The 27,977-nt window shown below is 38.8% G+C and overlaps 1 protein-coding gene across 2 annotated transcripts; it reads left to right on the top strand.

Annotated features, from left to right (window-relative positions):
- On the top strand, window positions 1–27,778 carry Msl2 (MSL complex subunit 2). 2 transcript variants are annotated; one of them, XM_051206245.1, is made up of 2 exons: window positions 1–561; window positions 23,863–27,778. In XM_051206245.1, exons 1-2 carry the CDS (start codon window positions 420–422, stop codon window positions 25,452–25,454), a joined length of 1,734 nt encoding a protein of 577 aa, XP_051062202.1. In that variant the 5' UTR covers window positions 1–419; the 3' UTR covers window positions 25,455–27,778. The 2 variants fall into 2 exon arrangements, with proteins under 2 accessions (XP_051062202.1, XP_051062211.1); XM_051206254.1 differs by lacking the exon at window positions 1–561 and adding an exon at window positions 23,716–23,755.
- The last annotated feature ends 199 nt before the right edge of the window (window positions 27,779–27,977 follow it).

Genomic DNA, 27,977 nt, shown 5'->3' with positions numbered 1-27,977 from the left:
ACCCCACCGGGTCCGTTAGCGTGCGCAGCCAGCTCCATCCGGAGGTGCCTCCGCGGCCGGACATGCTGCTCGAGCGCAGGCCGCCCGCCGAGCCGCGGGGCTAGACCGAGCGCCGATCCCGGCCGGAGCACCCAAGCCGCGGCCGTCTCGGTCGAACTCGAACGCTGGTTGCTCGCTCGTTCCCTCTCTCTTCGGTCTGCAAGTCTCAGGGACGGAGGAGGGGCGGCAAGGCCCCATGTGTGGGAGGATTGCTTCAGCTTCACAAACTTGCACGGATTTTGGTTGCTGCTTTGGCCAGTGGTGGTTCTGCTCAGATTTCTTCCGAATACTTGTAAACTCGCCATTGTTCCCTGGCTGCTTACAAACTTGGATCCGGAATTTCTTTTCAACCGGGAGCCATTGGTGTCGAAGTGTCTGCAATGAACCCGGTGAATGCTACTGCTCTCTACATTTCCGCGAGCCGCCTAGTGCTCAACTACGACCCCGGAGACCCCAAGGCGTTTACAGAGATTAACAGGCTCCTGCCTTACTTCCGACAGTCCCTCTCTTGCTGTGTTTGCGGTGAGACGCTTCTTTATTGTTCCCCTTTTCCTTGCTTGTTTTCTGGAGGCTCCTTGGGCAGTAGGAACGTGAACGGTTGGCCGGTTAGGTGGTTGATTTTAAGCGGTGCCACTGTGCAGTAGTGTACGGTCATTAGTTTTGAAACTCGCCCAGGGACTTTTGAACCTTTTCCAACCACTTTGTACGGCGGCTTTAACGTTCAAAACGGTTTATTTAATTAGTCTTGACCCATCTCTCTCTGGTGGTGGTTTTATTTTTTAAATATAGTTTAAGAGGAAGGATTCTTTGACAGCTTCACACATGTGGTGATGGCTCGGTGGGGTTGAGATACCAGCAGCACGCTGCCTTTTTTTTTTTTTTTTTTTTTAAAGCCTTCGCTGTAGGAACCGATTGAATACCGCTGTGATTAAATGGGGCCAAACATTGTTAAGGGATATACACGTTACTTCCCCCCCCCCACCTCTTAAATTGTTGTGCTGAGAGTGGAAGGTATAATGTTGATGCACCTCCAGCCAGAGACCTCAGTGCCCCTGGTTCTATAACAGATGGCTTGAAGGTTAGCAGTGACTTAATGAAGCTGATGGAACTCTTTAGTTGGTGAGATTTTTCACAGATTATTTTTTTCTGTAGTTTTAATACCAGGTGGGTTGGCAGCGTTGCTTTTTCTTTAATTTTAAATGAAAGGCAGGGTCTTACTATATAGCTTCGAACTTGTGAATATCGTGTCTCTGTCTCTGGATCGCCGGTATTTCAGGCATGCACAAGCACGCTCGGTTTCAGAGGATTATTTTTAGACTTTTTTTGTTCAAAGAGTATTAACCCCTGTCTGTTGGGTACGATATTTAATAGTAATAATAATAATAATTATAATTTATTTGTACTAGATGAGAGAAAATAATATTGTCTTATTGGAAAGTGTATAAAGGGCTGATCATTTGTGTTAACTGGACATTTATAATAATTAAGTAGTTGACACTTGAAGAACCAGAACGATTATCCTTGGTCACTCTTAGGTCGTATAAATCTTTCACCTATTTAAAAAAGAAAAAGGCAGAAACACACAGCAGGAAACGTGTGATACAAATAAAAAGGCAACAAGCAAGGTATTGATGATGTACTCCACTTACTGTGTTTATTTGAGCTTTCGTCAATCCACTTGTTCAGTCTGAATTTAAGACTGGAGACACTTTAAGTGAGGAAGAGTAATTTTTCAATAGTAGTGGCTGAAGCATAGAACCAATGTTCAAGATTTCATCCAGCATTTTTTTTTTTTTTTTAAGTCAGTGAGGGATGCAGAAAGAGTGAAGATTGCAATTTTGTTAGTCAGGTAAGTAATCTCATAAACATTTAAGCAACTAAGTAACATTTAAGCACTGCTTTGACAGTACAGACAGACAACTTTTATTAGTCAGGGCAAATCGCTTCACTGCTTTAGGCCTCTTTCTTGCTGAGTAAAATGAGGGCTTAGGGCTAAATTCTGATTTGGCTTTGAGTTGAAATATAAGCAAGGAAAGTATACAGAGAATTTGCTTGGTTTAATGGTTACCCCCTTTTGCAATCTCACTTTAATTTTTGGTGGTGCAGGCTCACAAATGCAGGGCCTATTGCCTCTGAGTTTACTTTATAGAGCCCTTCTAAGATTGAGGCAGCTGTGTTTACCTAACTTCTTGGATGATACTCCCTCCCCACTTTGTTTTTGAGGAGAGTAGGTAGATATGTTGCAGTGGTAAAGTAGGGGAAAGAGGTCAGTAAGATAGCTACATGGCCATACTAATATCCTGCAGAAACAGCTGTACTAGTGAAGTCATTATCAGCTAACATGTGAATATATAGTAAGCCCTCCTCTTTCCTAGATGGGTGGATCTTAAGCTCTTCTAGGAAGTGGTGATTTTGGATGGTGCTTAGGGGTTTGGAACTTGAGAATCATATTTTATTTTTTGCATTGTTAAGTGTAGAACATAGGGGTTGCAACATGCTAGATAACAATTCTACTAATGAACTACATTCCTTATTCTATTTTTCCCAGGCAGGATCTCATTGCATGGATTAGGCTGGTTTCAAAACTGGAGAACCTCCTGCCTCAGCCTTCTAAGTGCAAGGACTTCCTGGTGTGTGCTACCAGGCTAGATGGGCATTTAAAATATTTAAAGTAGCTTCTTGGTAGTGGTGATCTAATTAAATATAAAGGTGTGTTTAAAAGGTTACTTTTACATATGCTTTGTGTATATTTATATGCACAACATGTGTGCTGTGCTTGAGGAGGCCAGAAGAGTGTCTGTCCTCTGTGACTGGGGTTACTGACTGTTGTGAGTTGCCATGTAGGTTCAGTCCTCTGGAAGAGTAGTCAGTGCTCTTAATGGCTGAGCCCCAAAGTATCACCTAAGAAAAACCCAACTGTAGTCTGTTTTAATAACTCGCTCTGTCTTTGGCCACACAATTGAGATTTTTATGACTGTGGAACTTTGTGATTATTCTGTATGGTTTTTGTCTCCTTTCCTTTTCATCTTACAAAAAAGATTTGTGGGTTGCTATTTAATAACATTTCAGTAATAGGGATGTAGGTCTAGGTCTCCCCCCTCCCCCCAAGCTCATGGTTATCTAGAGAAAGAAAATTATTTGACTTCAGCTCCAGCATTATTTCTTTGTACCAGGTACAATCTTCTTCTTTTTTCTTAGCTCAAAAGCATGGACTCATTAATAGTATGTAGGTTCAGTTTTATTTCATGAAAGCAATATGTAAAAGTCAGGTTTAATTCTGTTTTGGTGTGCTAATGAGGATGTTTAATCTCAACAGGTCCTCTGATGTCTGTTGTATTCCTTTCTGTGTTGTTCCCCAACAGTTTTTCTATTCCAGCCAAATAGATGTTTTCACCCTTACAAACATGGTTTTTAAATTTTCTTTTCTTCCATGTCTTCCCTACCTTGAACATAGGATATATTGTGGACTAGGTGACCTTGAACCTAGTCTAGTAACTTTGCTCCCTTAGCCTTCTGAATACCTGGCACCACAGTCCTGCACCACTAGAGCCTGGCTTTGCTAAGGTTTCTTTTGCCTGAAAATAATGCTCATTTTCTGTAATGGTCCCAAAACTCATTAGGTTTCTTCAGTGAATTTTCCCTTGTCCAGCCAGCAAAAAGTTCTCTTTGTCTTCTGAACCTCTGTAACCCTTTGTTCTAGTAGTTATGACATTTTATTATTCCTTTCAATGCAGTTTCCATAGTCATCTTAGTTTTCTAGCGTATGTAGGAAAGTCCTTAGCAAATATACTGTTTATTATACATTTTTGTGCTGTTCCTTTTACTCTTTCCTGCCCAGTAATGTAGCATGTCTTAAAGAAAGACAGAAATAGAAGGAAGGGAAGGTAAAAGTCCTGTGCATTTAGCTTTTCTTCTTGTCTTACTTAGGGTTTGGTTTCTTTTCTTTTCCTTCCTTCCTTCTCTCTCCCTCTCTCCCTCTCTCCCTCTCTTCCCCTCTTCCCCCTCCCCCTCCTCTTCCCTCTCCCTCTCTTGGCTTTCTCTGTGTATAGTATAGTGTCTGCTGCCCTGGAATGCTGTAGACCAGACTGGGCTTGAATGCAGAGATCTGCCTGCCTCTGCCTGGGATTGAAGGCCTGGCTGGCTGAGTTTCTATTGCTGTGAAGAGACTACTACAGCAACTCTTACAAAGGGAAACATTGAATTGGGGCTGGCTTACAGGTTCAGAAGTTTAGTACATTATTGTCATGGTAGGAAGTGTAGTGGCCTCACAGGCACACATAGTGCTGGATGTCCTCCCTCCCCCCCTTAAATTTGAGTTATGTGTGGGCTTTTTTTTTTTTTTTTTAATCTGTACTTGCCCAAGTGTGTGTATATATATGCACTGGGGGTGTACAGGTGCCCTGAGAGGTCAGAAAGGGCATTGGATCCCGGTAAACTGTGGTAAGGGTGTGTGCTGGCAACTGAACTCCAGTTTCTTTCAAGAGTAGCAGGTGCATTTAACTGGAGAGCTCTCTCTAACTCCTTTGGTGGGTGTTCATTCCCCTTACAGTCTTTTTCTGTTTTGAGACAGAGAGGATCTCACTAGCTGTCCGTGTATTTCTGTGTAGACCAGTCTGGCCTCTCCCGCTGCCTTCAGAGTGCTGGGATTAAAGGCATGTGCCACCCTGCTTATCTGTAGTGGCTTTTATGCATGCTAGTGTTTTGCCTGCATTCATGTGTGTATACCTAATTAAATTATGTGTTCTTGGAGCCCAGAATGTGTTGCTGGATCTCTTGCCACTGAAGTTACAGGTAGTTATGAGCTGCCATGCAAGTGTTATCTGCTTAGCTACCTCTTTAGCCCTCTCTTAAAACTTTAAGAACAAGAACAAGCCAGGTGATGGTGGTACACACCTTTAATTCCAGCACTCGGAAGCAGAAGTAGGCGGATCTCTGTGAGTTCGAGGCCAGCCTGGTTTACAGAGCTAGTTCTAGGACAGTAAGATTAAACAGAGAAACCCTGTCTTGAAAAACAAAAGCAGCAACAAAGCAACAACAACAAAAGAACAGGAACAGTTTACTGAAAGTTTTGGAGTAGTACATACTAGGTGCTTGTTGACCTACCACCACTTAAATCTTTTCTTTTTTAGATTTTATTTTTTAGGTGTATGAGTGTTTTGACCACAGCATGTATAGCTTCAGTGTCTGCTGAGGCCAGGCTAGGGCGTTAGATCCTCTGGAACAGAACCCCCATGTGAGTGCTGGGAATCAAACCTGATTTCTCTGCAAGAGTAGTCAGTGCTCTTAACTGAGCTATTTCTTAAGCCCCAGGGTGCTTAATATTCCATGATGAAGAAAGAACCTACACGCTCAAGTCAGTTATTAAATGTGGAATATTCACCAGATTACAGATTTTATGATCATTGTTCTTTGAAATTTTAATTAGCAATGTCACCATTTCTTTCCCATTTGTTTTGTATATTTAAAAAGAAATACTGTTCTTTGTAGAACAGGAAATGGCTAAAACAGTAACTGAGTACTGTTTTTAAGTGTCTGCTCTAAGGTCTTATTTTAAGTGTTAGCTTGGCTTTCTCATTGAATTTGTTTTGTTTTGAGAATTGATGCAGTATGCTGTGATTGGATTTTAGGTTTTTGTAAAGTTGTCAGTCTTCAGATGGCATAAGTTTGATCAACAGTCAAATTAGACTGCTAGAAATGATTGTGGAAGATACTTGTAGTTCTATAAAATATTAGGTCAAATTTCTACTCAGGCTCACAAATACTGTCCTGGCATTTTAATGAGTCTAGAAACAGTGGTTTGGGCTTAACTTTTTAGGTATCATGATTCTTACTTAATAGTAAGGGCTTAGAGTGGAGATTAATATTTTTCACTGATCTAGTATGACAGTGATCAGTGGTTTTTCATTTTGTATGTTTAAGGACTTTAGAAAATGTTTATTAGTTTGAGTGCATGATACATGTGCATGAAGGGCAGCTTTGTGGAGTTGGCTCTCTGTGTGGGTCTGGAGGATTGAGTTGTACGTTGCCAAGTTTGTGTGCAGTTGTTGGTGCCTGTTGCGTGAGCCATCTAACATCCCTGAACACTTGCCATCTTTTCTTCATCCTACTGCACTATTAGAGTGTGCTGTGGGGTAGGTGGCTCCATGATGGGAGTCTTAACTTGATTTGGTCATACTTGTACCTCTCTATCTGACTGCTGTCAAGAAGAATTTGTTGAATAGATGAGTACTTGCATCATTTAAAAGAGACCTTTTCAGCATCATTAACATAGGGAGGATGTGCTGTGAATGAAAAATACCTCTGAAAGATGAACAGGTTTGGCTTTATGAAAAATTACTTTGATTTTGGTTATTTTTCCATTGTTGGTAAAATCCATGGTGGTGGACTTACATTGGATTTAGTAGAGTGATGATTTTGATCTGTTTCTGGCCTATAGAGTTCCGATTCTCTTTGGGCAGAAAGAAACTTTGCTTTGTGCCACAGCAAACGGATTTATAAAGACCAGGGGTCTTTAGATGTATGTTGTGGACATATTACTGTGGGTGACTTATTTTATAATCTATTTCTTTTAGAAAGAAGCTAAATTAAAGGGCATCTGAATAATTAGTTGTATAGGTATTATATAAACTTTTTGTATTTATTTTTCATAAACATGAATTGTTTTGATAATTAGTGTGTTATTCTCATTGAGTCTCGTGATACATGAGTAACTCCAGTACTTGGGAAGTGAAAACAGGAGGCTTCAGATTTGGAATGGAGCTTAGACCCAACAGAAGCAACAAAAACCCATGGACCAGGGGTGTTGCTTTGTGATAGAATGCTTACTTAGCATGTACAAATCCCTGGGTTTGATTCTCTAGCATCACAAAAAGGAAATAAACAAATGCTCACTCTGCGTGTGTGTGTGTGTGTGTGTGTGTGTGTGTGTGTGTGTGTGTGTGTGTCTGTCTGTCTGTGTGCGCGCGCGCCTCCCCCCACCCCAGCCCTGATATTATAGGTGGGCTCACCTTTTTATGTGGGTTCTGGAGAATAAACTCAAGTTCTTACGTTTGCACAGCAAGCATTCCACTGAGTGATTCATCTCCCCAGTTCTACTTTGCTTTTATAAAATAAAAAAATTAAACATTTATTTTATATATGTGTTTTATGTGCATACATGTATGAGTTGATTCTCTCCTTCACCAGGTGAATGGGTCCTAGGGATCATACTCAGATTCCCAGGCTTGGCAGCAAGTGCCTTTCTTTACCTGCTTGCCAAGTCATCTTGCTAGCCTTGTGTGGGCGAATCTGACTATGCTACTACATACTTAATATAAATGGATCGTACTGTCTTTTTTCGAGTCTGGCTTATTTTACGTGGCATAATGTCCTTAGGTTCCTCAAAGTCATGTCATGTGACATTATTTCCCTTTTAAGCCTGAGAAGTAATTTTGTTGTGTACATGCATTTTGTTTATCCATTATTCCATAGATGGGCATTTGGGTTGCTTCTGCCTCTTGGCTATTTCAGTGTTGTTATGAACAAGGATATATAAATACCTCAAGTATTAGTTCTCTCCTGTTTGTAGTTTACTTTCCACAATTTCAGTTACCTATAGTCAACCACAGCCTAAAAATGTCAAAGGAAAGTCCTAAACAAACAACAAAACTAAACATTAAATTGGTCTTTGTGCTCTCACTCTGTTTTTGTTTGTCATGACAGGGTTTCCTTGTGTAGCTCATGCTGGCCTTGAACTCACACAGATCCCCCAGCATCTGCCTCCCCAGTGTTGGCATAAAGTTGTGCTACACAACTGCTGGGCTATTGCTTACCCTGAGTAGACTTTTTGTCCAGTGTTCACTTTGCATATGCTACCAACCCTTGTAGTACTTGTTGGTGTAGATGATTAAACTCACCATGTGAGATTTTTTTTTTTTTTTTGTACCACAGTGCGTTTGTTCTGGTAACCTTTACTGTACTTAACAATGATGTTAGCAACTTGGATTTTCCCAAGAAAAGCACTAGAAAGTATTTCCTTTAAGTGAAAAGTTGAAGTCTTCAACTTAAAGTGGGGAAAAAAAAGTGGGTTATTTAATGGTGTTTTTAAAAAATCATTTGTTTATTCATTTTTGAGACGAGGATCACTATGTAGCCCTGGCTGGCTTGGAAGTTGCTATATACAGACCAGGCTGGCCTGGAATTCACATAGGTCTGCCTCCTTTACTTCCCAGGTACACATATTATTGTGTTCTACTTATGGTAGAACTGAATAATAGAGCCTTGGGAATACTAAGCATACATTCTTCCACTGGTAATAGAATATTTAGAAACACACACAGAGTGTGAATGCACATTCATAATACCTTCTATTATAGTACGTTACAGTTACTGGTATGTATTTCTAGAAAAAAAAATCGTCGAGTGTACTGTACTGTTTTCTGGCATTTACTAAGGATCTTGGAACATAGGCTCCAAGAATAAGGGAGAACTAAATTACACCAACATGAGATTGATTTTTTGTTTGTTTGTTTGTTTGTTTTTTTCCCCCTCTAGACAAGGTTTCTCTGTGTAGCCTTTGCTGCCTTCGAACTTGAGATCAGCCTGCCTTTGCCTCCAGAGGGCTGGGCAAGTGCCAGCACACCCAGCTCTGCTGCTTTTTAAAATTATAGTTTGTACTAAATTTGTTTGTGACTATCAGCTGGTTTTTAAATTAATGAATATTTAATTTTTTGTTAGTGTTTTTGATGAACCTTTATACATGTGTTGTTTTATAATCTCATTACCAGTATTCACGGGTTCTTTTATGAATAATGTATTCAACATTATTATTCTGGGTTTGTTATAATAGCCATTGTAAGGGCTATAAGAGGACTACTCACAGTGGTTTTAGTTTGCGTCTCTGGTGCTTTACGAAGTTGAGCATTTCTTCATAAACATTGGCTATTGTGTATATCATTGTCTTTGGAGAATCTTGTCATTTGTATATAGAAAATATTTTATTCATTGTAATTTTGGTAATTGTGATGTTTTAGATGCTGAGATATATGAATAACACTAATGAGCACAGCCCCATGTTGTATTGCCCAGTGTTATGGAGAGGACATTAAATAAGCAAGAATTTATTGGATAAGGATTTGGATAAAAACTGGCTTGCCATACCAAACTTTAAAAAAGAGTTATCATTTAACATGTATGAGTGTTTCACTCACAGGTATAGCTGTGCACCATGCATGTGACTGATTGATGCCTCAGAGGTCAGAAGAGGGCATTGATTCCTTGGAACTGGAGTTAGGGACCTCACTGAGCTGCCATATGGGTGCTAGGAATCAAATCAGAGTCCTCTGCAAGAACAAGAAGTGCTCTTAACTGCTGAGCCACTTCTCCAGCCCCCAACAGAAAACTTTTAGGTTAACATTTTTACCTATGTAGAAATTGGAGAAAGTAGCCACAGAAGTTTTCCCTCCTCAAAATAATGTTTCTGTATAATTTTTTTTGGTTCAAGCAGAGGTAAACCTAGTAGATATTAAAGCAGTGTTTGTTGGGTTTACTAGTGTCTTCCCACCCCCTTGGAACTTAAGTACTACTCTGTTCTGTTTTTTTTGTTCTTGTTTTTCAAGACAGTGTTTCTCTGTGTATTCTTGGCTGTTCCAGAACTTGCTGGGTAGAACAGGCTGGCCTTGAACTCAAAGAGAGACCTCAGAGATAGACCTGCTTCAACTCCTGAGTGCTGGGATAAAAGGCACGTACCTCCATTGCCTGATCTCAACATTCTGGTCTGAGAATAATTCTTTAAAAATTAAAAAAATTATTAAATGTATTTAAGCATTTTGTCTGCCTGTGTGTCTATGTACCACATGTGTGCCTGGAGGCCAAAAGAGGGTGTTTATCTCTGGATAAACTGTAGCTGGAGCTACAGATGAAGGTTGTGAACTGTGTGTAATGTGGGTCCTGGGAATCAAACCCTAGTTCTCTGAAAAAGCAGCCAGAGTTCTCAGTGTTTTTTAATTGCTGAACCATCTCCCCTTGGCCCTCCATTCTTAAGAGATTATTTTATTTTTGTAGTTTGGTATACTTTTTTTTCATTTCAGGACTTTAAAACTGACTGATTAAAAAGTTTTTCTGTCTGGTACTTTAAAAGTTACTCTAACCATAGTTTATACTACTTGTGTATATTGTGCAAGATGAAATTGACTTTGGGAAAGAATTTCCTGAGTATATTGCCCTGTTATATAGGGACCTTTTGAGAACCTTGATGTTACGCTGTGGGACCTGTATCACCTATTAGATCTGCTCCCTTCCTTACTCACCATGTGCTGTATAGACATCTGAATCTGTCACCTACTAATTGGTTAAAATTCTGAGTCTCAAATCTCAGATGTGTGGAATTGGAATAATCTGTTTGTAGGACTTTATTTTTCATTTAATCATCTTGATGGAGATTTCTAGATCATTTGCCTTTGTGAAAAATATTTGGGACTAGTTAACAAAAGTTCTGTTTCAGAAAAGGTTAATTTGGGTTTGAAAATGTTCATGTTTAGGGGAGATTCAGTCAAGAAAGGATGACAAATGTACCCATTTTAGAGACCTGCAGAAGGAATAGTGGGAGAAGGAAAAACATGAACAGCATGCTGTAATGGGAAGGAAATTACATTCTACACATTTTAAATGCTATTACACTTTGGCTTGGTTGTGCTTATCCTGTGAGTAGGGTAAATGAGGAAATTATAAACATATCTATCAATAGTACTTTCATACAGTATATATTTGATAAAAAATTGTACTGAGTTCTGTTGAAGAATTGTCCAAGTCTGGTAGTTTTAATACGTATCATGGCAAAAATGTAAGAGGTCAAAGGTAAGTCAGTTGATGTTGGAAATGAAGTAAGGAATGTCTTTGACTTTGGGGAGACATTAGATAGACCAGGTTTTAAATCTGTGAGGACATCCCAATTAAAAGTATTTCAGAGATCCAGGTGCAGTTGTGTGTACTTGTAGTCTTAGCTACTGGGGAGGCTGAAAGACAGGAGAGTCATCACTTGAGGCCAGGAGTTTGGGACCAGCTTGGGCCACATATGGAATATCTCATAAAACCAGTTAGAAGGTAGCATATCTGTAGCTTAGTTGGAGGGTGCTTGCTTAGCATGTGAGAAGACTTTGATTCTATCCTTTGTGGAATTCTTGCCTTGAAAGACAAAAAGTTGTTTAGAGATTTTAGCATTATGTTACAGAAGGCTGAGAGAGAGGTCTGATGGCTTGAGGTAAGGTTAGGAATTAAAACTTAAGTGTGAATCTTGCATGATGGCACACATCTTTAATTCCAGCATGCCAGAGGTAGCCAGGTCTACACAGTGAGACCCTAGCTTAGTAAATAATAAAGTTGTTCAGTGTATAGTCCAAATTCTTGAGTACAAGGCCAGTTTCAGGACATCCAGGGCTATGCATAGAGAAAAGTCCCCTTCAGACATTTCTCTCCTTCCTACCTATTCCCAAATACCCAGAGGCTTCTTCCCAAATAATTGACTTGGAGGCTTAATATTACTTACATGGGTAGCCGATAGCTCAGGCTTGTTACTAGCTAACTCATATTTAAGTTAACCCATGTTCCTTATTTATACTCTGCCATGTGACAGTACCTTTATTAGCATGGCACATTCATCTCTTGCTCCCTCCGTGTCTGGCTGGCAACTCCTCTCTCCTCTTTCCCATCATCCTTAGCTTGGTTGGCTGCCCTGCTTATACTGCCTGGCTGGCTACTAGCCAATCAGCATTTATTAAACCAATTAGACTGACATATCTTTACAGTGTACAAGAGGATTATTCCATAGCATTTCCCCCTTTTTGTCTAATTAAAAAGGAAAGTTTTAACCTTAATATAATATAGTAATATAATATAATATAGTAATATAATATAGTAAAACTATATACAACAAAAACAGTTATTAAATAAGAATGACAGTAACACTAATCCATTTACATTTGGTAAAATTAGAGAAAAACTCTATCTTTGTAAGTCCAAAGTTTTGTACTTAATTTATCTTTTGTCATAACTAAAGAAAACTATAACTATCTGGTCTTTACCTCCATCAGAGACTCCAGAAGGGTGAAATGTTACTACCTAATGATGGGACATCTCACTACCTGGACAGTCAAGTTCCTCTACAACTCAGGCCTATAGGCCTAGCATGTCTGACAGACTTTCCTGTGGCATAGGGAATTTTGAAGGACTGTCCTACCTTGTTTAGGCAAAGTTTGGCAGTCGCCTTTCTTTTGTCCTGCTGGTCTAGTTTGGACAATAATTGTCAGCAGTTGGGACAAGGGCAGTTTCCTTGCCTATGTGGCCAGCTTTTGCCATAAAGATAAACTGCATATAGAGTTTGTTTGATGCCCACCATCTACTTTGAAGTAGATTGGTGCTGCCTGGAACAGATGTGTCTCACTCTGATGAAAAGCCTTAGGATATTAAACATACTAAATGCTGTATTCTGTAGGTCTTTGAAGTGTTTGAAGACCATTTATACAAAATTATCTGTGTATGAGCTTGAAAATATAACGTGACCATAAGTTTGACTATTATAGATGGCTGTTAACCTGCATTTACTAATCACGCATTACATTCTTAAATGAGCTGCACAAACAAGAGTAGAAATAATACAGGCAGTATAACAGAACTAACCTTAAACTTACATCAACAAGCCAAAATCCAAACCAATGTAAATTACGTAAGATTGAGAGTTGTTTTTTGGATTAAAGTAGATTCAATAATCTATGTTTTATCCTATTTCTATACTTCCCCCCTTTTGAGAATGAGATCCCTGAATCTCTTGTTTTGCCTTCTGATCATTATCCATAATAACTTTTAACCAACCCCCCCCAAACTATGACAAACATAATTTATTTTTGGGAATATGGGTGTAGTTTTCTAGACTACTTTCTGCTGATTGAGGCCACTGGTAGTCTTTGGGGGGACACTATGAAAATTTAGATTATGGTCAAGTCCTGACTGCACTCTTCTGTAAGGCTAAAGGCTGCATCATCTCAGCCAGCAGTCTTGAAGTTATTCTGGATGTAGAATTCAGAGGAAACTGCAACAGAGGCGTTCTGAGACATGGGATCATCTGGGCCTTCTGTCCAGGAGGTAAAGACCTGCGTTTTCTTAACCCAGACTGAATCTATAGCCTCTAATTTCCTATGAGAACAAAAGCAGAGCCTCTTTCCCAAAGTAATTTTTTTTTTAACTTAGATTTTTAAAGTCAAGATATTTTAAAAATGTATATATAGATGTGTTTAATCTAGCAGCTTTCATGAATGCCTGTTAGCAGTTATTATTTGCTCATGAACAGTCAAAAAAAATCTAAAGATAACACAATAATGTACATAATATAGACTGTATTTTCTATCTTTGTGTAGCTTATTTTTTTAAATTCTTTTTAAAGGACTTTATCTTTTCTCTCCCAAGCCTATGTATATTTACCATTTAGAGTCCGTCGTCCCCCCTCCCCCGTCTCTTTGATCTTAACCAGTTTTTACTGCATTTGTCTTTTTGCTGACCACAGGAGTCTTTAAACTGCTAAGCGGCATGGCTTGAACCAAAGCTTTGGTGGTTGGCTGTACCTTGTTCCTTTGTCTGTGAGAGTTTAGCTTCATGGAGGATGGATTGGTGGGGGCCACGTTTACTGCACCACCTCTGGGGAGTTTCTGGAGGTCCATGTGCACCTGCTGTTCATAAACTCCATTTAAGTGTTTGGTAGCAGGATCTCCTAAGAGCACAAATCTGGAAGTGGAGAAAGAGCCTGTATGCTGATGGCAACAGTCTACCTGAGAAAAAGTGGTTCCTGAGAAGCTGCATTTGGCTGTTCTTTTGTGTGTTTAGAATCATCTGTCAAAGCTTTCTCAGGTTTTATGTGGAAATTCTTGCCAAAAGTTTGGGCACCATATGTAATTTCTCTTTGCTCACCTATTCCTGAATACCCAGAGGCCACTTCTCACATATTTGACTTGGAGGCTTAATAGTACTTATAAATGCTCAGTCAATAGCTCAGGCTTGTTCCTAGCTAACTCTTACATTTTAAATTAACCCATATTCCTTATATATGCTCTGCCGCGTGGTGGTACCTTTATTAGCATGGCACATACATCTCCTGCTCCCTCTGCCCTTCTCCTTTTCATCATCCTTAGTTTGGTCACCCTGCTTATATATACTTCTGGTCTCTTTATACAGACCTCCAGACCTCTATGGTTAACTAGTGGTTAGCTCCATCCTCTGATTCCAAGCAAGCTTTATTTGTCAGAACACAAACAAAATGTCACACAGCATTACCCCCTTACCTTACCCCACTGACCTTGTAAGTAGTTGAGTTTATAATCCAAAAGAGTGAAGGATATAGAAAAGCTCTTGTGCTCTGGAAAGTAAATCTATAATATTTCTAATGTTGGAACATGAATTATTTTGTGAAACTGTGTGACTTGGATAAGAAAAAGAATTGCTTGCCGATCTTACCTGTTAGCCAGAGAACACTGGCTATGTATGTCTTCTGGTCAGTTAAAACATCTTCACAAAGTTTGTTGATAGTATTCAGATTCTCTGTGGCCTTACTGATTGTACTTTGGTTCTGCCAGTTACTGAGTATGGTATTGAAATCTGTTATGAAGGGTTTCTGCCTCTCTTTGGAATGTTAACTGTTTTTGCCTCAGGTCTTTCAAAACTCTATCACTAGGTATATTAAACATGTTTGAGCATTGTAACATAGCCTTTTTCCCCTAGTGTTTTTTTCTGTTCTGTTGTCTTTCATTTTTGGATTTGTTGCCCTAAATTGTTTTTTTTTTTTTTTTTTTTTTTTTTTTTCTTATTGTGGGCCATGTTTTTATGCTTCTGTATATATACCTGGTGAGTTTGGTTAGGTGCTAGATACTGTTTGGCCTTTTTGGTAAAGTTTTACTTTGCTATAAATATGTGTAGTTCCTAGAAACATAAATGTTTCAGGTCTTCCATTGAGATACTTGTCCATTTTGAATTGTTTTTTGTTCAGATGGACTACAGCTTAATTCCACATGGTTCTCTATTTTCCCTGGCCCATTTGCTGAAGGAGTTTGTTTTTTTCTAGTGTAAAATTTTGGCACCTTTATTAAAAAAAAAAAAGAACCAGTGTCTAGTTGTATGAGTTTATTTCTGAGTTAGTTCTCTGTTCTATTGCACTGGGTTGTGTGTCTGTTGTGCCAGTATTGTGCTGTTTGTTTACTATTGCTCTGTAGTATAGTTTGAAATTCAGCATTGTAATGCCTCCAGTGTTCTCTGACTAGTTGGGGTTTTTTTAAAAAAATAGTTTTGTGAAGAATGTCATTGGAATTTTGAGAACAATTATGATAAATTTCTAGATGCTTTTGGTTATAAAGTCTTAAAATTGTCTTAAAGAAAGGGGAAAAGTATTCCTTGGTATACATTCATACTTTTAAAAGAATAAAGGCTGTGATTGCAGTTTGATATTTGAAGTGTTTACAGTTCTGAAGCCTATAGTAATAAAACATGAAATGGTAAATGTTTTAATAAAAACGATTAGAAATTATCAAATGATGTTTAAATATTAATGTATTTTAGTCTGTTTAGAAAGGAATTTACAAATTTACAGACAAGATTTGTCACTTGGCAGTGGTGGCTCATTCTTAAATCCTAGCACTTGGGAGGCGGAGGAAGGTGTATCTCTGCTTTTTGTGAGTTTGAGGCCAGCCTGGTCTACAGAAAGAGTTCCAGGACAGCTGGGGCTGTTACACAGATAAACTTTGGCTCCCCCCCCCAAAAAACAAAAAACAAAAACAAATCAGAAGTTGTCTCAAACTCATTGTTTAATCAAAGCTAGCCCTGAATACCTGGTCCCACTGGTGTTTGGGTTGTGTGTGCTACTATGCTTTTTTTTTTTTTTTTTAAACCTATAGAGGTAGTATCATTCACTATGTAGCCCAAATTGGAGGTTATTGTTTCTTTTTGGACCCGGGAGTTTGCTTATTTTTGGTTTGGCAAGCTGGCCAGCTCCAGTAATTCTCTGTCCCTTAATGTTGGAGTTAGAGATTGATTGTGACGTACTTTTTCCTTCTCATAATTTTCTTTATTGATTCTTAGTGAATTTCATTCACATCATGCACCCTGATCCCACTCATTTCTGAGTCCTTCCATATTCATCCTCCATCCTTGAAACCCTGCCCCCCCTTTTTTTAAATGTGTTTGCTAGGGATCTGAATTCAGATCTTTATGCTTGTGTGGCAAGCTCTCTTAGTTTCTGAGCCATCTCCCCAATCTCCAAAATGTTAAAAAAAAAAAAAAAAGGACGTATTTTAAAATTTCACATGAATTGAGTATATACATTTGATTGATGTATGTATGTGCACTGCTGGTGTGCCTCATGCCAAAAGAAGTGTGCCACGTGCCCTGGAATTGGATTATAGACTGTTGTAAGCTGTTCTTTTGAGTGCTGGGAACCAAATCCAGGTCCTCTGTAGGAGCAACAGTACTTTTAAACTGTTGAGCCTTCTCTACCAGCCCCCTTTATCACCATGCATTTTAAAAAGCATAGGTAAAAGATAATCTTATTAGAGAAAAGTCACAATTTGTTTTGTCACCAAATTTTATAATAGTCTTGTATATACTATTTTTTTTTTTCTTAAAAAACATTTAATCGGATTTTCTATTTCTGTGATAACTTGATCAGAAAGCTCCCCAGGAACTCTTGTTACTGTAAAAGATGGCTTTATGTGTAAAGAACTAAAACAAAAGGCTGTGTCATTAATGGTTTTTGAATTTGTTGTGTATTAGAATTTGGGGGACCTTTTGTAAGTCAGATCTGGAGTATGGCAGATACCTACATGATGGGTGACAGTAGATCTGGGTAGGATGCAGTACTGTCTGTATGAGGTTAATAGTTGCACCTTAAAAATGGTATGCACCAGTAAATTGAAGCAGAGCTCTGTTAGCCAAATTTCTCCACAAGTATAATGATTTTATGTTACAGATGCTAATGTATTTAAGGGAGGGCAGTAAAATCAGAGTTCAAGGACAGCCTGGTCCTCACAGCCATGTCCAGGCCAGCTAGGGCTCTATAGTTGAGACATTGTCTTATATAGACAAGAGAGAGGGCAGTAAAGCAAACCTCCTGGCTAGTGGAACAACAGCTTGTGAAATATGGTCTACATTTAATGAGTGATTGTTCAACTGTGGATCAGTTTAATTGTGCATAATGGACTAGTGTATATTATCTTATTGTCAATAATTAAATGAACAAGGATCATTGCTTTGCTAAAATAGGGAAATGATGAAATATTAGAAAAGGGCTCTGTATCTACAAACACTATAGAAGTCCCATTGTTATTAAGATAAATGATATCTGGCAGTCGCCTTTAATTTTTGTTAGGATGTGTAATGAAGCATGGCTTGTTTATGAATCTGTTGAGGGCTTGAGTAGTTATAAATCCTCTACTTAATCTGTGGTGAGTGTTCTTTTTAAATATATACTATTGGTGAATGTTCTTTTTAAATACATACTATTGTCTGTTGAGACTTACAAACTGTTAACTTACCAACTTGAGTGTCAGAGAGTGTTTTGTCATAGTTTTAAGTGAGGTTTGACATTCAGATGTTCAGTAAACAATTTGGCTTCAATAACAAGCAAAATTGTTTTGTTGAGTTGTTCTTTTTTCTTAATTCTTAATCCTTTGTCAAATTGGCATGTATATAGCCATCACTAGTCTCTCCGTATAGCAGTACCTAGTTATTTAAAGTGATGATAGTGAACTCAGAAATAGTTGGAGCTGAGTGTGGTAGTGTACTGGAGGCAGAAACATGAGGATAGATAGCTTCAGGTTGATGATCAGCCAGAGAACCCTTCACAGGAGAAAAACTAAGTAGCAACATCAAAACAACTAAACAACTAAAACAAGCAAAATTACTTTGTGTTTTGTAGAGCCCACCCATTGGAGGAGAATCATAGGTTCCCCCCAACTTGGTCAAGTGATCAAAATACCCAGTCACCAATTGTAGTGACTTATGTGTACCTGTCATCTTCTTTACTTATTTAAAACTATTTTGTTAATACTATAATTGTGTTAGATGCTATAAAGAAAATAGGCTACAGAGTTGTGGGTAGGGATGTCTAAATGCTATTCTGAGCATGACTGTTTGATTATTTGGTGAGAGGTCTAATAATATCTAAAAATCCTAGTTTCATCACTAGTTTTTATTTGATGCTTTGATTTCTTTGCAGTGTGGTAAACCATTAAAATAAGCTGGATGAGCATAAGTTTAACAGATTTCAAGTGCTGCCTAATCAGAAATTTAAAAGCAGACCTGACCTCGGGAATGTCAAGAGTAAATTTTTATTTTCGATGAATCCTCTGGTCTCATATCATTTTTTTCATAGCTGAGTTTATTTTATTTTATTTTATTTTATTTTGAGATAGGGTTTATTTGTGTAGCCATGGTTGCTCTGGAACTCTGTATATAGATGAATGGGTTATGAATAAGATTCAGTGTTGTATATTATTCTAACACCTCAAAGGGATTAGGGCTTAACTTCAAGACCTGTTTAGATTTATCAGTTTTGATTTATTGCTTCTGCTATAACATTTTATAAACAGTTGTGTTTTATAAATCAATTTTGTATATAATCAAGGCTATCTGAAATACCATCATTTATGGTAAACAGAAATGCTGTCATTTATGGTAAACATGCCGTACATTATACACAAGCAGTTTCAGCAAAGGTTTCCAATGTTATCAAATGGTGTGGAGGTTGAGCTTTTCCTTGTTGGGCTCTTTTGCAGAGAAAGTAACACTGCTTCCCAGCACATGTGCTGTTTTAGTCACTGTTCTACGCTGTGAAGAGACATCATGACCACTGCAACTCTGGTTTTTCCAGCTTGCTCTGGCCTCAAACTCACAGAGATCTGATTGGCTCTGCCTCCCAATTAAAGGTGGAAATAAAGGTGCCGGCCACCATGACAAGTCTTGGAAAACATTTAATTGGGAGCTTGCTTACAATTCAGAGGTTTACTCCATTATTGTCATGGCAGGTGGTAAGCATGGTGTTGGAGAAAGAGCTACATCCTGATCCATAGGCAGAGAGAGACTGACACTTAGCCTGGCTTGGGGATTTTGAAATCTCAGAGCCCACCCCTAGTGGTGGCAAAGCCACACCTCATCCTTCTCAAGTGGTGTCACTACTCCCTGATGATTAGGCATTCAGATATATGGGGTCATTCTCATTCAAACCATCACATATATTCATACAAAGCATTTCAGATTAGTTTCACAAATTGGGCTCACAGAGAATTAGGCAGGACTCTGCACAGCCCCAGTTTGTGATCCCTAAGGCCAAACTGCCCCTCATCTCTCTTGTTGGGAACCCATCCTCTCCCTTCATTCTTCCCTTCTGCAGTCACTATCCAGTTATGGCTAATACCAATGTCTCTTTCTCCCCAGTAAAGGCCTTATATAGTAGTTGATTATTCCTTGTCTGTTTCTCTTTTAGTAATCAAATCAATTTTTTAAATGATAAATGTGGAAATAAGATTATCTCAGCAAATACTACAGACAGTAGGAGAAGTACAGATGGTGTTGGATAAACAAAAATAACACTAGGTAAGGGGCTGTGAATGCCGAAGCTCTTGGTGTGAATCCCCAGCACTTTTAAACCAGGCTTAGCAGCAGTGCCTGCTGTCCCAGTGCTTGAGAGTTGGGCACAAGAAAACCAGAAGTTTTAAATTTCATACTTAGTTACCTTGTGAGTTTGAGAACAGCCTGTTGGAGAATAGGGGGAGGACATGGATGAAAACACTAGGTTGGGAGTGTGTAGACCCAGCTTTTTATTGCTAGTACCTGGCTATATAATCTATGAAAATCCATTTTCATTAAAATGAGGCCACAGGAACAAGTGATTTCCATGGTCAGTCAGTCACAAGCCTTATGTTTTATGATTCTGTCATTGCTTGTATATTAGATGCCAGCGTATTGCCAACAATGATATAAAGTTTACCAAAAATTTCTGGGCTTTGGCCTAGGCCTACCAAGCAGCAGGACTGTAATGCAGTGGCTGTTACACTGGGTAGTGGAGGCTTCTGTGGAGGTCATATTACACACACACACACACACACACACACACACACACACACACACACACCCCAAAGGAATTTTTTTTCTGTGCTGGAGTGCTTTGCCTACACGTGCACCACCACATGCATGCCTGTTTCCTGCAGAGTTTGGAAGAGGATGCCAGACAGAGCCTTGGGGGGGTGGAGTTAGAGACAGGTTGTGAGCAGCCACATTGGTTAAGAAATCAAACCCATGTATTCTGGAAGGGCAGCCAGAACTCTAACCACTGAGCCATCTCTGCAGCCCCTTTATTTAACTTTTAAAAGAAACAAATTGTTTTCTAAAGTGATTTTGCCATTTTCACATCTCACCTTGTATATAAGTATTTCTAAGTGTGTTTTTTTTTTTTCCTAAATACTTAAAATACATTCTTGGTTCTGTCTTCAGTAGAAGATTTATTTATTTATTTATTTATTTATTTATTTATTTATTTATTTGATGTATAAATTACCGAGAATTCATACATAGAAATACAACTGGTGATTTTTGTATTGTATTTTTTTATGGCCCTCCTAAAAATATTGATTCTAAGAATTCTTGTGTGTGGCTTTCTTGGGGTTATATATTGATTATAGATACAGATATAGGGTTAATCTAACCCTTAGTTTTGCATATTCTTTTCCATCTGAATGTTTTGATCCCCTCTGCTCTGTCCAGTGTCTCCCTGTTCTCTTTTTCCTCCGCCTAGGACCTGAAGTAACTTCTAATGGAAAGAAGTGTCTGCTGTAGGTTAAAGAAGTTTAACCCCAGTATTCGGGAGGCAGAGGCAGACAGATCTCTGTGAGTTCAAGTTCAGCCTGGTCTACAGAGTGGGTGGTAGTTGCAGAAGTCTTTATAATCCCAGCACTTGGGAGGCAGAGGCAGGCAGATCTCTGTGAGTTCGAGGCCAGCCTGTTTTTTTGACTAGTGAGTACCAGGACAGCCAGAGCTGTTACACAGAAATACTGTCTCAATAAAACAAACAAACAATGAAGGGGCCTTGGGAGATACCTGAGTGGGAAAAGTGCTTGCCGTGCAAGCATGAGAACCTGAGTTTGGAGTCTCAGTGTCCATGTTTAAAAGCCAGGCGTGAAGGTGCCTGTCTAACCTCAGCACTGGTAGGGTAGAGACAGGCTGATGACCATCCCAAGTAGAGAATGACAAAGGCACCTCCACATGTATGTACAAGGTCAGTTACATCTTTCATATACTGACACAATAACACTGAAAACCATGAACAGTTTGCTTTAGAGTTTTCTTAGGATTTTCAGTTTTTAATCTTACAGTGTTACTTGAGATATATCTATTCAGGTTTTTAATTCTTGTGGCAGTTGCAGTCCTTATCTGGGAGTTTGTCCAACTTGATTGATTTGATGGCACAAAGTTGCTGAGACTGTTTTTATTTAGCTCTTTACATTTCTGTAGGACACTGGGGAGATAGTCTGATAGCTTTTGTTTCTGGTTTTGTTAACTTTTTCCTCCTTGGTAGATTTATTTTTGAAACAAGGTCTTGCATTGTAATAGAGACTAGCCTTGAGCTATAGATTGAGCTCTCTGCCTCCCCCTATTTTCTGGTCTTCATTTGCTTTCTTTGTTCTACTTAAACTTTTGTTGTCCTAGTTAGTAAAAGGAGAAGGGGCTGGAAGCTGACTCAGTTTTCTCATGCAGGTTTAGGTTGAGAGATTGTGATTCTTAGACTCAATTTATACTTCTGCTTTGGTTTCCTAAATAGCTAAGACTACAAGTGTGAACTACATGCCTGGCTCAGTTTAGACTCTTGAGAAGTTAATAGCTTCCTTCTAATCAGTCTGGGCTGTCTCTCCTAAATGTTGATATATGTCTGTTTTTTTGTTAGTTAAATGCTTTCTAATTTCGCTTATGATGTTTTTGACTTATAGATTACTTTAGGTATATGTTTAATTTGGAAATTGTCTTGATTTTCAATTTTGTGTGATTTAGAAGATGAGAAAGAACTATTTTGGGTCAACTGTGAACCATTTGAATTGGGAGCTAAGGAACAGTTACTTCTGTTGGGGGCATAAAAATGACAAGAGGATAGAATCTACCATTGGTCCCTTGTTCTTTTTTAGGGGGTGGTGGTTTAAGACAGGGTTTCTCTGTGTAGCCCTGGCTGTCCTGGAACTCACTCTGTAGACCAGGCTGACCTCAGACTCACAGAGATCACCTGCCTCTGCCTCCCGAGTGCTGGGATCAAAGGTGTGAGCCACTACTTGTTCTCATTTATAAGCCCTTTATAATTTGATAGCTGTCTCAAGTTGGGAAATTACTTTCACTGTGTGTGTGTATGTGTTGTGTGTGTATAGTGTATAGTAGATAGTATATATATGCACATATGCAGGTCATATGAGGACAGAGGCTAGAGAGAACAGTAGATGTCCTGCTCTATCACCATGCCTTATAGCATTAAAGTTAAGTCTCACTGAACCTGGAGCTGGCTGGGGCTATTGAGCCACAGCCATCCTCCCCACTATCCTACCCTCGCTGTTGGGTTTACTGGTGTGTGCCACCACAGCCAGTCTGTGTGTGTGGTTTCTGGAGACTTGAGTACAGCTTCACATGTTTGCATCATACATGTTGTTAGCTGGTGTCCTTACAAGCTGAGCCAACTACCCGGCCCCACTTTCACTTTGATAACATGTTACTGCACTTAGGACTCCTGTGGTTTACATACAGTTATTTTGACTTCTGTCATTAGAGTCCAGTATTACTTCTGCTTTTCATCATTGTGATCATCTTAAATATAACAGCCTGCACAGTGGAACTTGAAAAAGTGAGTTAAAGGGTTGGTATTGAGCCAGGCATGGTGGTGTTGTGCCCCCACATCCACCCCCACACCCCTGTCTTCTTCTTTTTTTAATATTTATTTATTATGTATAAAGTGTTCTGCCTGCATGCATCCCTGCAGGCCAGAAGAGGGTTTCAGATCTCATTACAGGGTCGTGAGCCACCATGTGGTTGCTGGGAATTGAACTCAGAACCTCTGGATGAACTCTTAACTGCCGAGCCATCTCTCCAGCACCCCCCCCCCCCAGGTCTTTTGACAGGGTTTCTCTATGTAGTCCTGGCTGTCCTGAAACTAGCTCACTGCATAGACCAGACTGGCCCAGGACTTGGAGGTTTACCTGACTCTGCTTCCCGAGTACCGGAATTTAAGGTGTGCACCATTGTGTCTGGCTCACATTTCCCTTCATTTGCTTCTTTGTAGAACATTTTGAGTTGAATATAACTCTTTTTTTTTTTTTTTTTTTTTAAATAAATGAGGCCTTCTCCCATTGTAGTTTACATTTTGATCTTAAAAGTTTATGGTTCACATATATAAATTGGTTGAAATTACATTTGCACTGATTGTTCATAAGTTGTCTATTGTGTTTTGTTAGTTTGAGGTCTCAGGGGTTTTAAGCCTACACCTCATGTTTCTGGCCACTGAGTTTTACCTCTTGATACCCTTTGGAGAGAAGCCCATAAGAAGGTTGGTAACATTTTGTGGACAAGACCAGCATCAAGGAAGACTGGTTTGAGATAAGAGAATGGAGAATGTATTACAGAAGTGAAGAGAGCTGTTGAGTATTTCTTCAGTTATCTATGTATATACACCCTCCTCAGTCTAGTGAGTTTAACCAATTTCAGTTTTAAGAGAATAATAGCTGAACTCCATTATATGAAACTGTAAATTAGTTTTACTAAAACCTGTGTTTTCCTCCTCCTCCCTCTTAGGACATTTGCTACAAGATCCTATTGCACCCACCAACTCCACCTGCCAACACTATGTCTGCAAAACTTGTAAAGGCAAGAAAATGATGATGAAACCTTCATGTAGCTGGTGCAAAGACTATGAGCAGTTTGAGGAAAACAAGCAGTTAAGCATCCTAGTGAATTGCTACAAGAAACTGTGTGAATATATAACCCAGACGACACTGGCACGGGATATAATAGAAGCAGTTGACTGTTCTTCTGATATTTTAGCTTTGCTCAATGATGGATCATTGTTTTGTGAGGAGACAGAGAAACCTTCAGATTCATCCTTCACTCTGTGTTTGACACATTCCCCTTTACCTTCAACCTCAGAACCCACAGCTGATCCTCAAGCTAGTTTATCTCCAATGTCTGAAAGCACCCTCAGCATTGCTATCGGCAGTTCTGTTATCAATGGTTTGCCTACTTACAATGGGCTTTCAATAGATAGATTTGGTATAAATATTCCCTCACCCGAACATCCAAATACGATTGACGTGTGTAATACTGTTGATATAAAAACTGAGGATCTGTCTGACAGCCTGCCACCTGTCTGTGACACGGTAGCCACTGATTTATGCTCCACAGGTATTGATATCTGTAGTTTCAGTGAAGACATAAAACCTGGTGACTCTCTTTTGCTGAGTGTTGAGGAAGTACTCCGCAGTTTAGAAACTGTTTCAAATACAGAGGTTTGCTGTCCTAATTTGCAGCCAAACTTGGAAGCCACTGTATCCAACGGACCTTTTTTGCAGCTTTCTTCCCAGTCTCTTAGCCATAATGTTTTTATGTCTACCAGCCCTACACTTCATGGGTTATCATGTACAGCAGCAACTCCGAAGGTAGCAAAGTTGAATCGAAAAAGATCCAGATCTGAAAGTGACAGTGAGAAAGTTCAGCCACTTCCAATTTCTACCATTATCCGAGGCCCAACACTGGGGGCGTCTGCCCCTGTGACAGTGAAGCGTGAAAGCAAAATCTCCCTTCAACCTATAGCAACTGTTCCCAATGGAGGCACAACACCCAAGATCAGCAAAACTGTACTTTTATCTACTAAAAGCATGAAAAAGAGTCATGAACACGGATCCAAGAAATCCCACTCTAAATCCAAGCCAGGTATTCTTAAAAAAGACAAGGCAGTAAAGGAAAAGATTCCTAGTCATCATTTTATGCCAGGAAGTCCTACCAAGACTGTGTACAAAAAGCCCCAGGAAAAGAAAGGATGTAAGTGTGGGCGTGCTACTCAAAATCCAAGTGTTCTTACATGCCGTGGCCAGCGCTGCCCTTGCTACTCTAACCGGAAAGCGTGCTTAGATTGCATATGTCGTGGCTGCCAGAACTCCTACATGGCCAATGGGGAGAAGAAGCTGGAGGCATTTGCTGTGCCAGAAAAGGCCTTGGAGCAGACCAGACTCACTTTGGGCATTAATGTGACCAGCATTGCTGTGCGCAATGCAAGTACCAGCACCAGTGTAATCAATGTCACAGGGTCCCCAGTAACGACATTTTTAGCTGCCAGTACACATGATGACAAAAGTTTGGATGAAGCTATAGATATGAGATTCGACTGTTAAGTCAGTGGGTCTTGAAGCCTACCCCTGGTAGGAAATAGCTACAGTTTTACGGCAGCTATGGTTCTGTTGGTTTAACTTGCCGGAGCTCCTGCATATAGATCACTTGTATCAAGTGTTTTCATTGCTAAGTTATATGTGTTAGTGTCGGGGAAATAGTTTGCAGATAATGGAGGAGTAACCCTACAACTATATGTTCTTAGTTCTTACAGAACCTCATAGTTTGAGAACAAATGCTGATGCAACTGATTTATACAAAATGAACTTTGGCAAGGAAAATAACAATAACCTCATTGTTTATGGTCATGCTTTGTGCATAATCAAAGTTGATGATTAAATGTAAGGAAGTGGTATCTAGTCAGTCCATAAAGATTGTGCTAATTTTTTTTTTTTTCCTTTTTTTGGTGGAAAAGTAGCCATTAGTTTATCAGGAGACTTGGTGCTGCCTTCCGATGCCGCAGTGATCTTTCTCCTGTTGGAAAGCTGATGTGTCCAGCTCAACCTTTGTGCTGACATAATACCATTTCTGATCATGAAAATTGGCTACTGGCGTGTATGTAGCAGTTCTTAAATCAGCAGTATTATGAAAGAAAATTTCCCCCTCATTAGAATGTTTTAAGAAATCTGTCTTTTAAAAAGTGAACAAATAAATTCTGTCAGACCACAAATGTTAAGCTGTTTATGCTTTAAATATTTATGAGTTCAGCCCCCTTTCTAGTTATCTGACTCACTTCTATGAGAAAATCCTAAGTCCTTTCACTTGAGCAATGTTCTATTTGGTAAATAAAGTGAAGAGTTGTTTTATTCTGAACATAATTGAATTTATACAGTTCATGACATATTTTATAAAATATAAAAAGAATTTAAAAATTGGGTTCTATTTAGAATAATTTTGGAATAATGCCCCAAACATGCCCAGATTTATGCATTATATTTATAGCCATTGATGACTTATTTGATTTTTAATTTCTGTTTATTTGCCACAGGCATTACATTGAATATGCTCTTTTTTTTTTTTTTTTTTTTTTTTTTTTTGGCTTTTAAAGGGTGCTGTTCATAAGGAAGGCTTCTTTATCAAGGTCTTAATAAAATGCCTTTGATGAAGCCTGTGCATTTAGGTGGGTATAAAGCTCGGAGGATTTTCTTTAGAATGCTCTTTTGCATGTAAAGCACAAACTGTGTTTGAGTTTTAATGTATTTCTTCCTATTAACTTCATGTGGAAGACAAACATTCTGTTGAAGGGAAGTCTAGTCAGTTGCTTGAAAGCGCACAGCCCAGGTAAACAAGGACTGACTAGGTGTAGAGATAGCCTTGTGATTTAAAGAGTTGCTGCTTTGGCAGTGCTAATTTTAAGAAAAATACTGCTAGGGAAGTTCCAGTTTCTACTGCATTCACCATCTCGTGAGATCTGATGTGTTGAAGTTGTTTTGATTTGGCACACAGCATGTTCAATGATGGTTACTCGCCTCATAAAGACATGGAGAAGAATCCTTTGGACACAGAGCAGATGACACCTCCTGTTTTGTAGTGTATCCTGGTGTCATTTTCTGTGAATGTGGTCAGGTAGTCGTTTTGTTGTTGTCATTGGGCTTTTTAAAAAAAAAACAAAAAAACAAAACAAAACAAAAAAAACCATAAAAAAAAAAAAAAAAACCAAAAAAAATTTTGGTCTCTTTTGGTGGGGCGGGGGTGGGCTAAAGCCATAGGAAGAAAAATGTGATGTATGTGTCCAGTATGTACGATTTTGTTTTTGTTTTGCAAGAAGAGTTGAACTATTTTTGATAACAAGAGTAAATGGTGGAAAATGCTTCTTAGTTGTCTTGTCTTTATTTGCTTACCAAATTTTGGAATTTTATTTAAATCTCTTAAGTGGTAGCAGTGTCTTATGAAACATGTATTTACCTAAAGTTTGTAACCGTTTGTGTTGGACCAGATGCCCTACTATATAATCATGTAAATCTGTTTTTTTATTCACTAATGATCACTGAAAAATGGCTAGAAATGAGATTGTACACATGGATAATTAGGCTATATTTTGCAAATCTCCCGGACTTTCCTAATATGATCTTAAAATTCATAGAGTACCTCATTGCTTTCAAAATTTGATAATCTTAGCTTTGTTTTTTGATGCATGGGAGGTTGGCAATATAGACAAAGTGGAAATCAGTATGTGAGGACCTTGATTGTTATGTAATATTGCCAATGATGAATTCAGGTTGTTTTTAGCACAAGTTTCTCTTTTTTATGCTGGTATTCTCACTGCCACATTTTTGGAAACCTGTATTATACCTTAAGTCTATCAATAAATGATAGTTTTCTAATTGTATGTTGTAGAATACTGAGGAGTTTGGGATAGCATGTTTTGAATGGTTTGTATTAGCCTGGGGAAGAGTACTTATAGTGCCTTGGTTTGTTATGTTTTCCTTTATAACATTTTTTTTTTTTTTTTTTTTGGTTTTTTCAAATAACGTTGACAAATGCTGACTTAACTAAGAATTTATTGAAGGAACTGGATGTATTTATCA

Source organism: Phodopus roborovskii, unplaced genomic scaffold (assembly GCF_943737965.1).
Source record: "Phodopus roborovskii unplaced genomic scaffold, PHOROB, whole genome shotgun sequence".
Lineage (NCBI taxonomy): Eukaryota > Metazoa > Chordata > Mammalia > Rodentia > Cricetidae > Phodopus > Phodopus roborovskii.
The sequence above is the reverse complement of the archived record's forward strand: the minus strand, read 5'-3'. Positions and strand labels throughout refer to the sequence as shown.

Excerpts from the sequence above, each read along its gene's own strand:
- Msl2 (XM_051206245.1), top strand. The coding sequence starts at position 420 with ATGAACCCGGTGAATGCTACTGCTCTCTACATTTCCGCGAGCCGCCTA. Across the intron at positions 562-23,862 it reads CCTCTCTTGCTGTGTTTGCG|GACATTTGCTACAAGATCCT; the intron begins GTGAGACGCTTC and ends CCTCCCTCTTAG.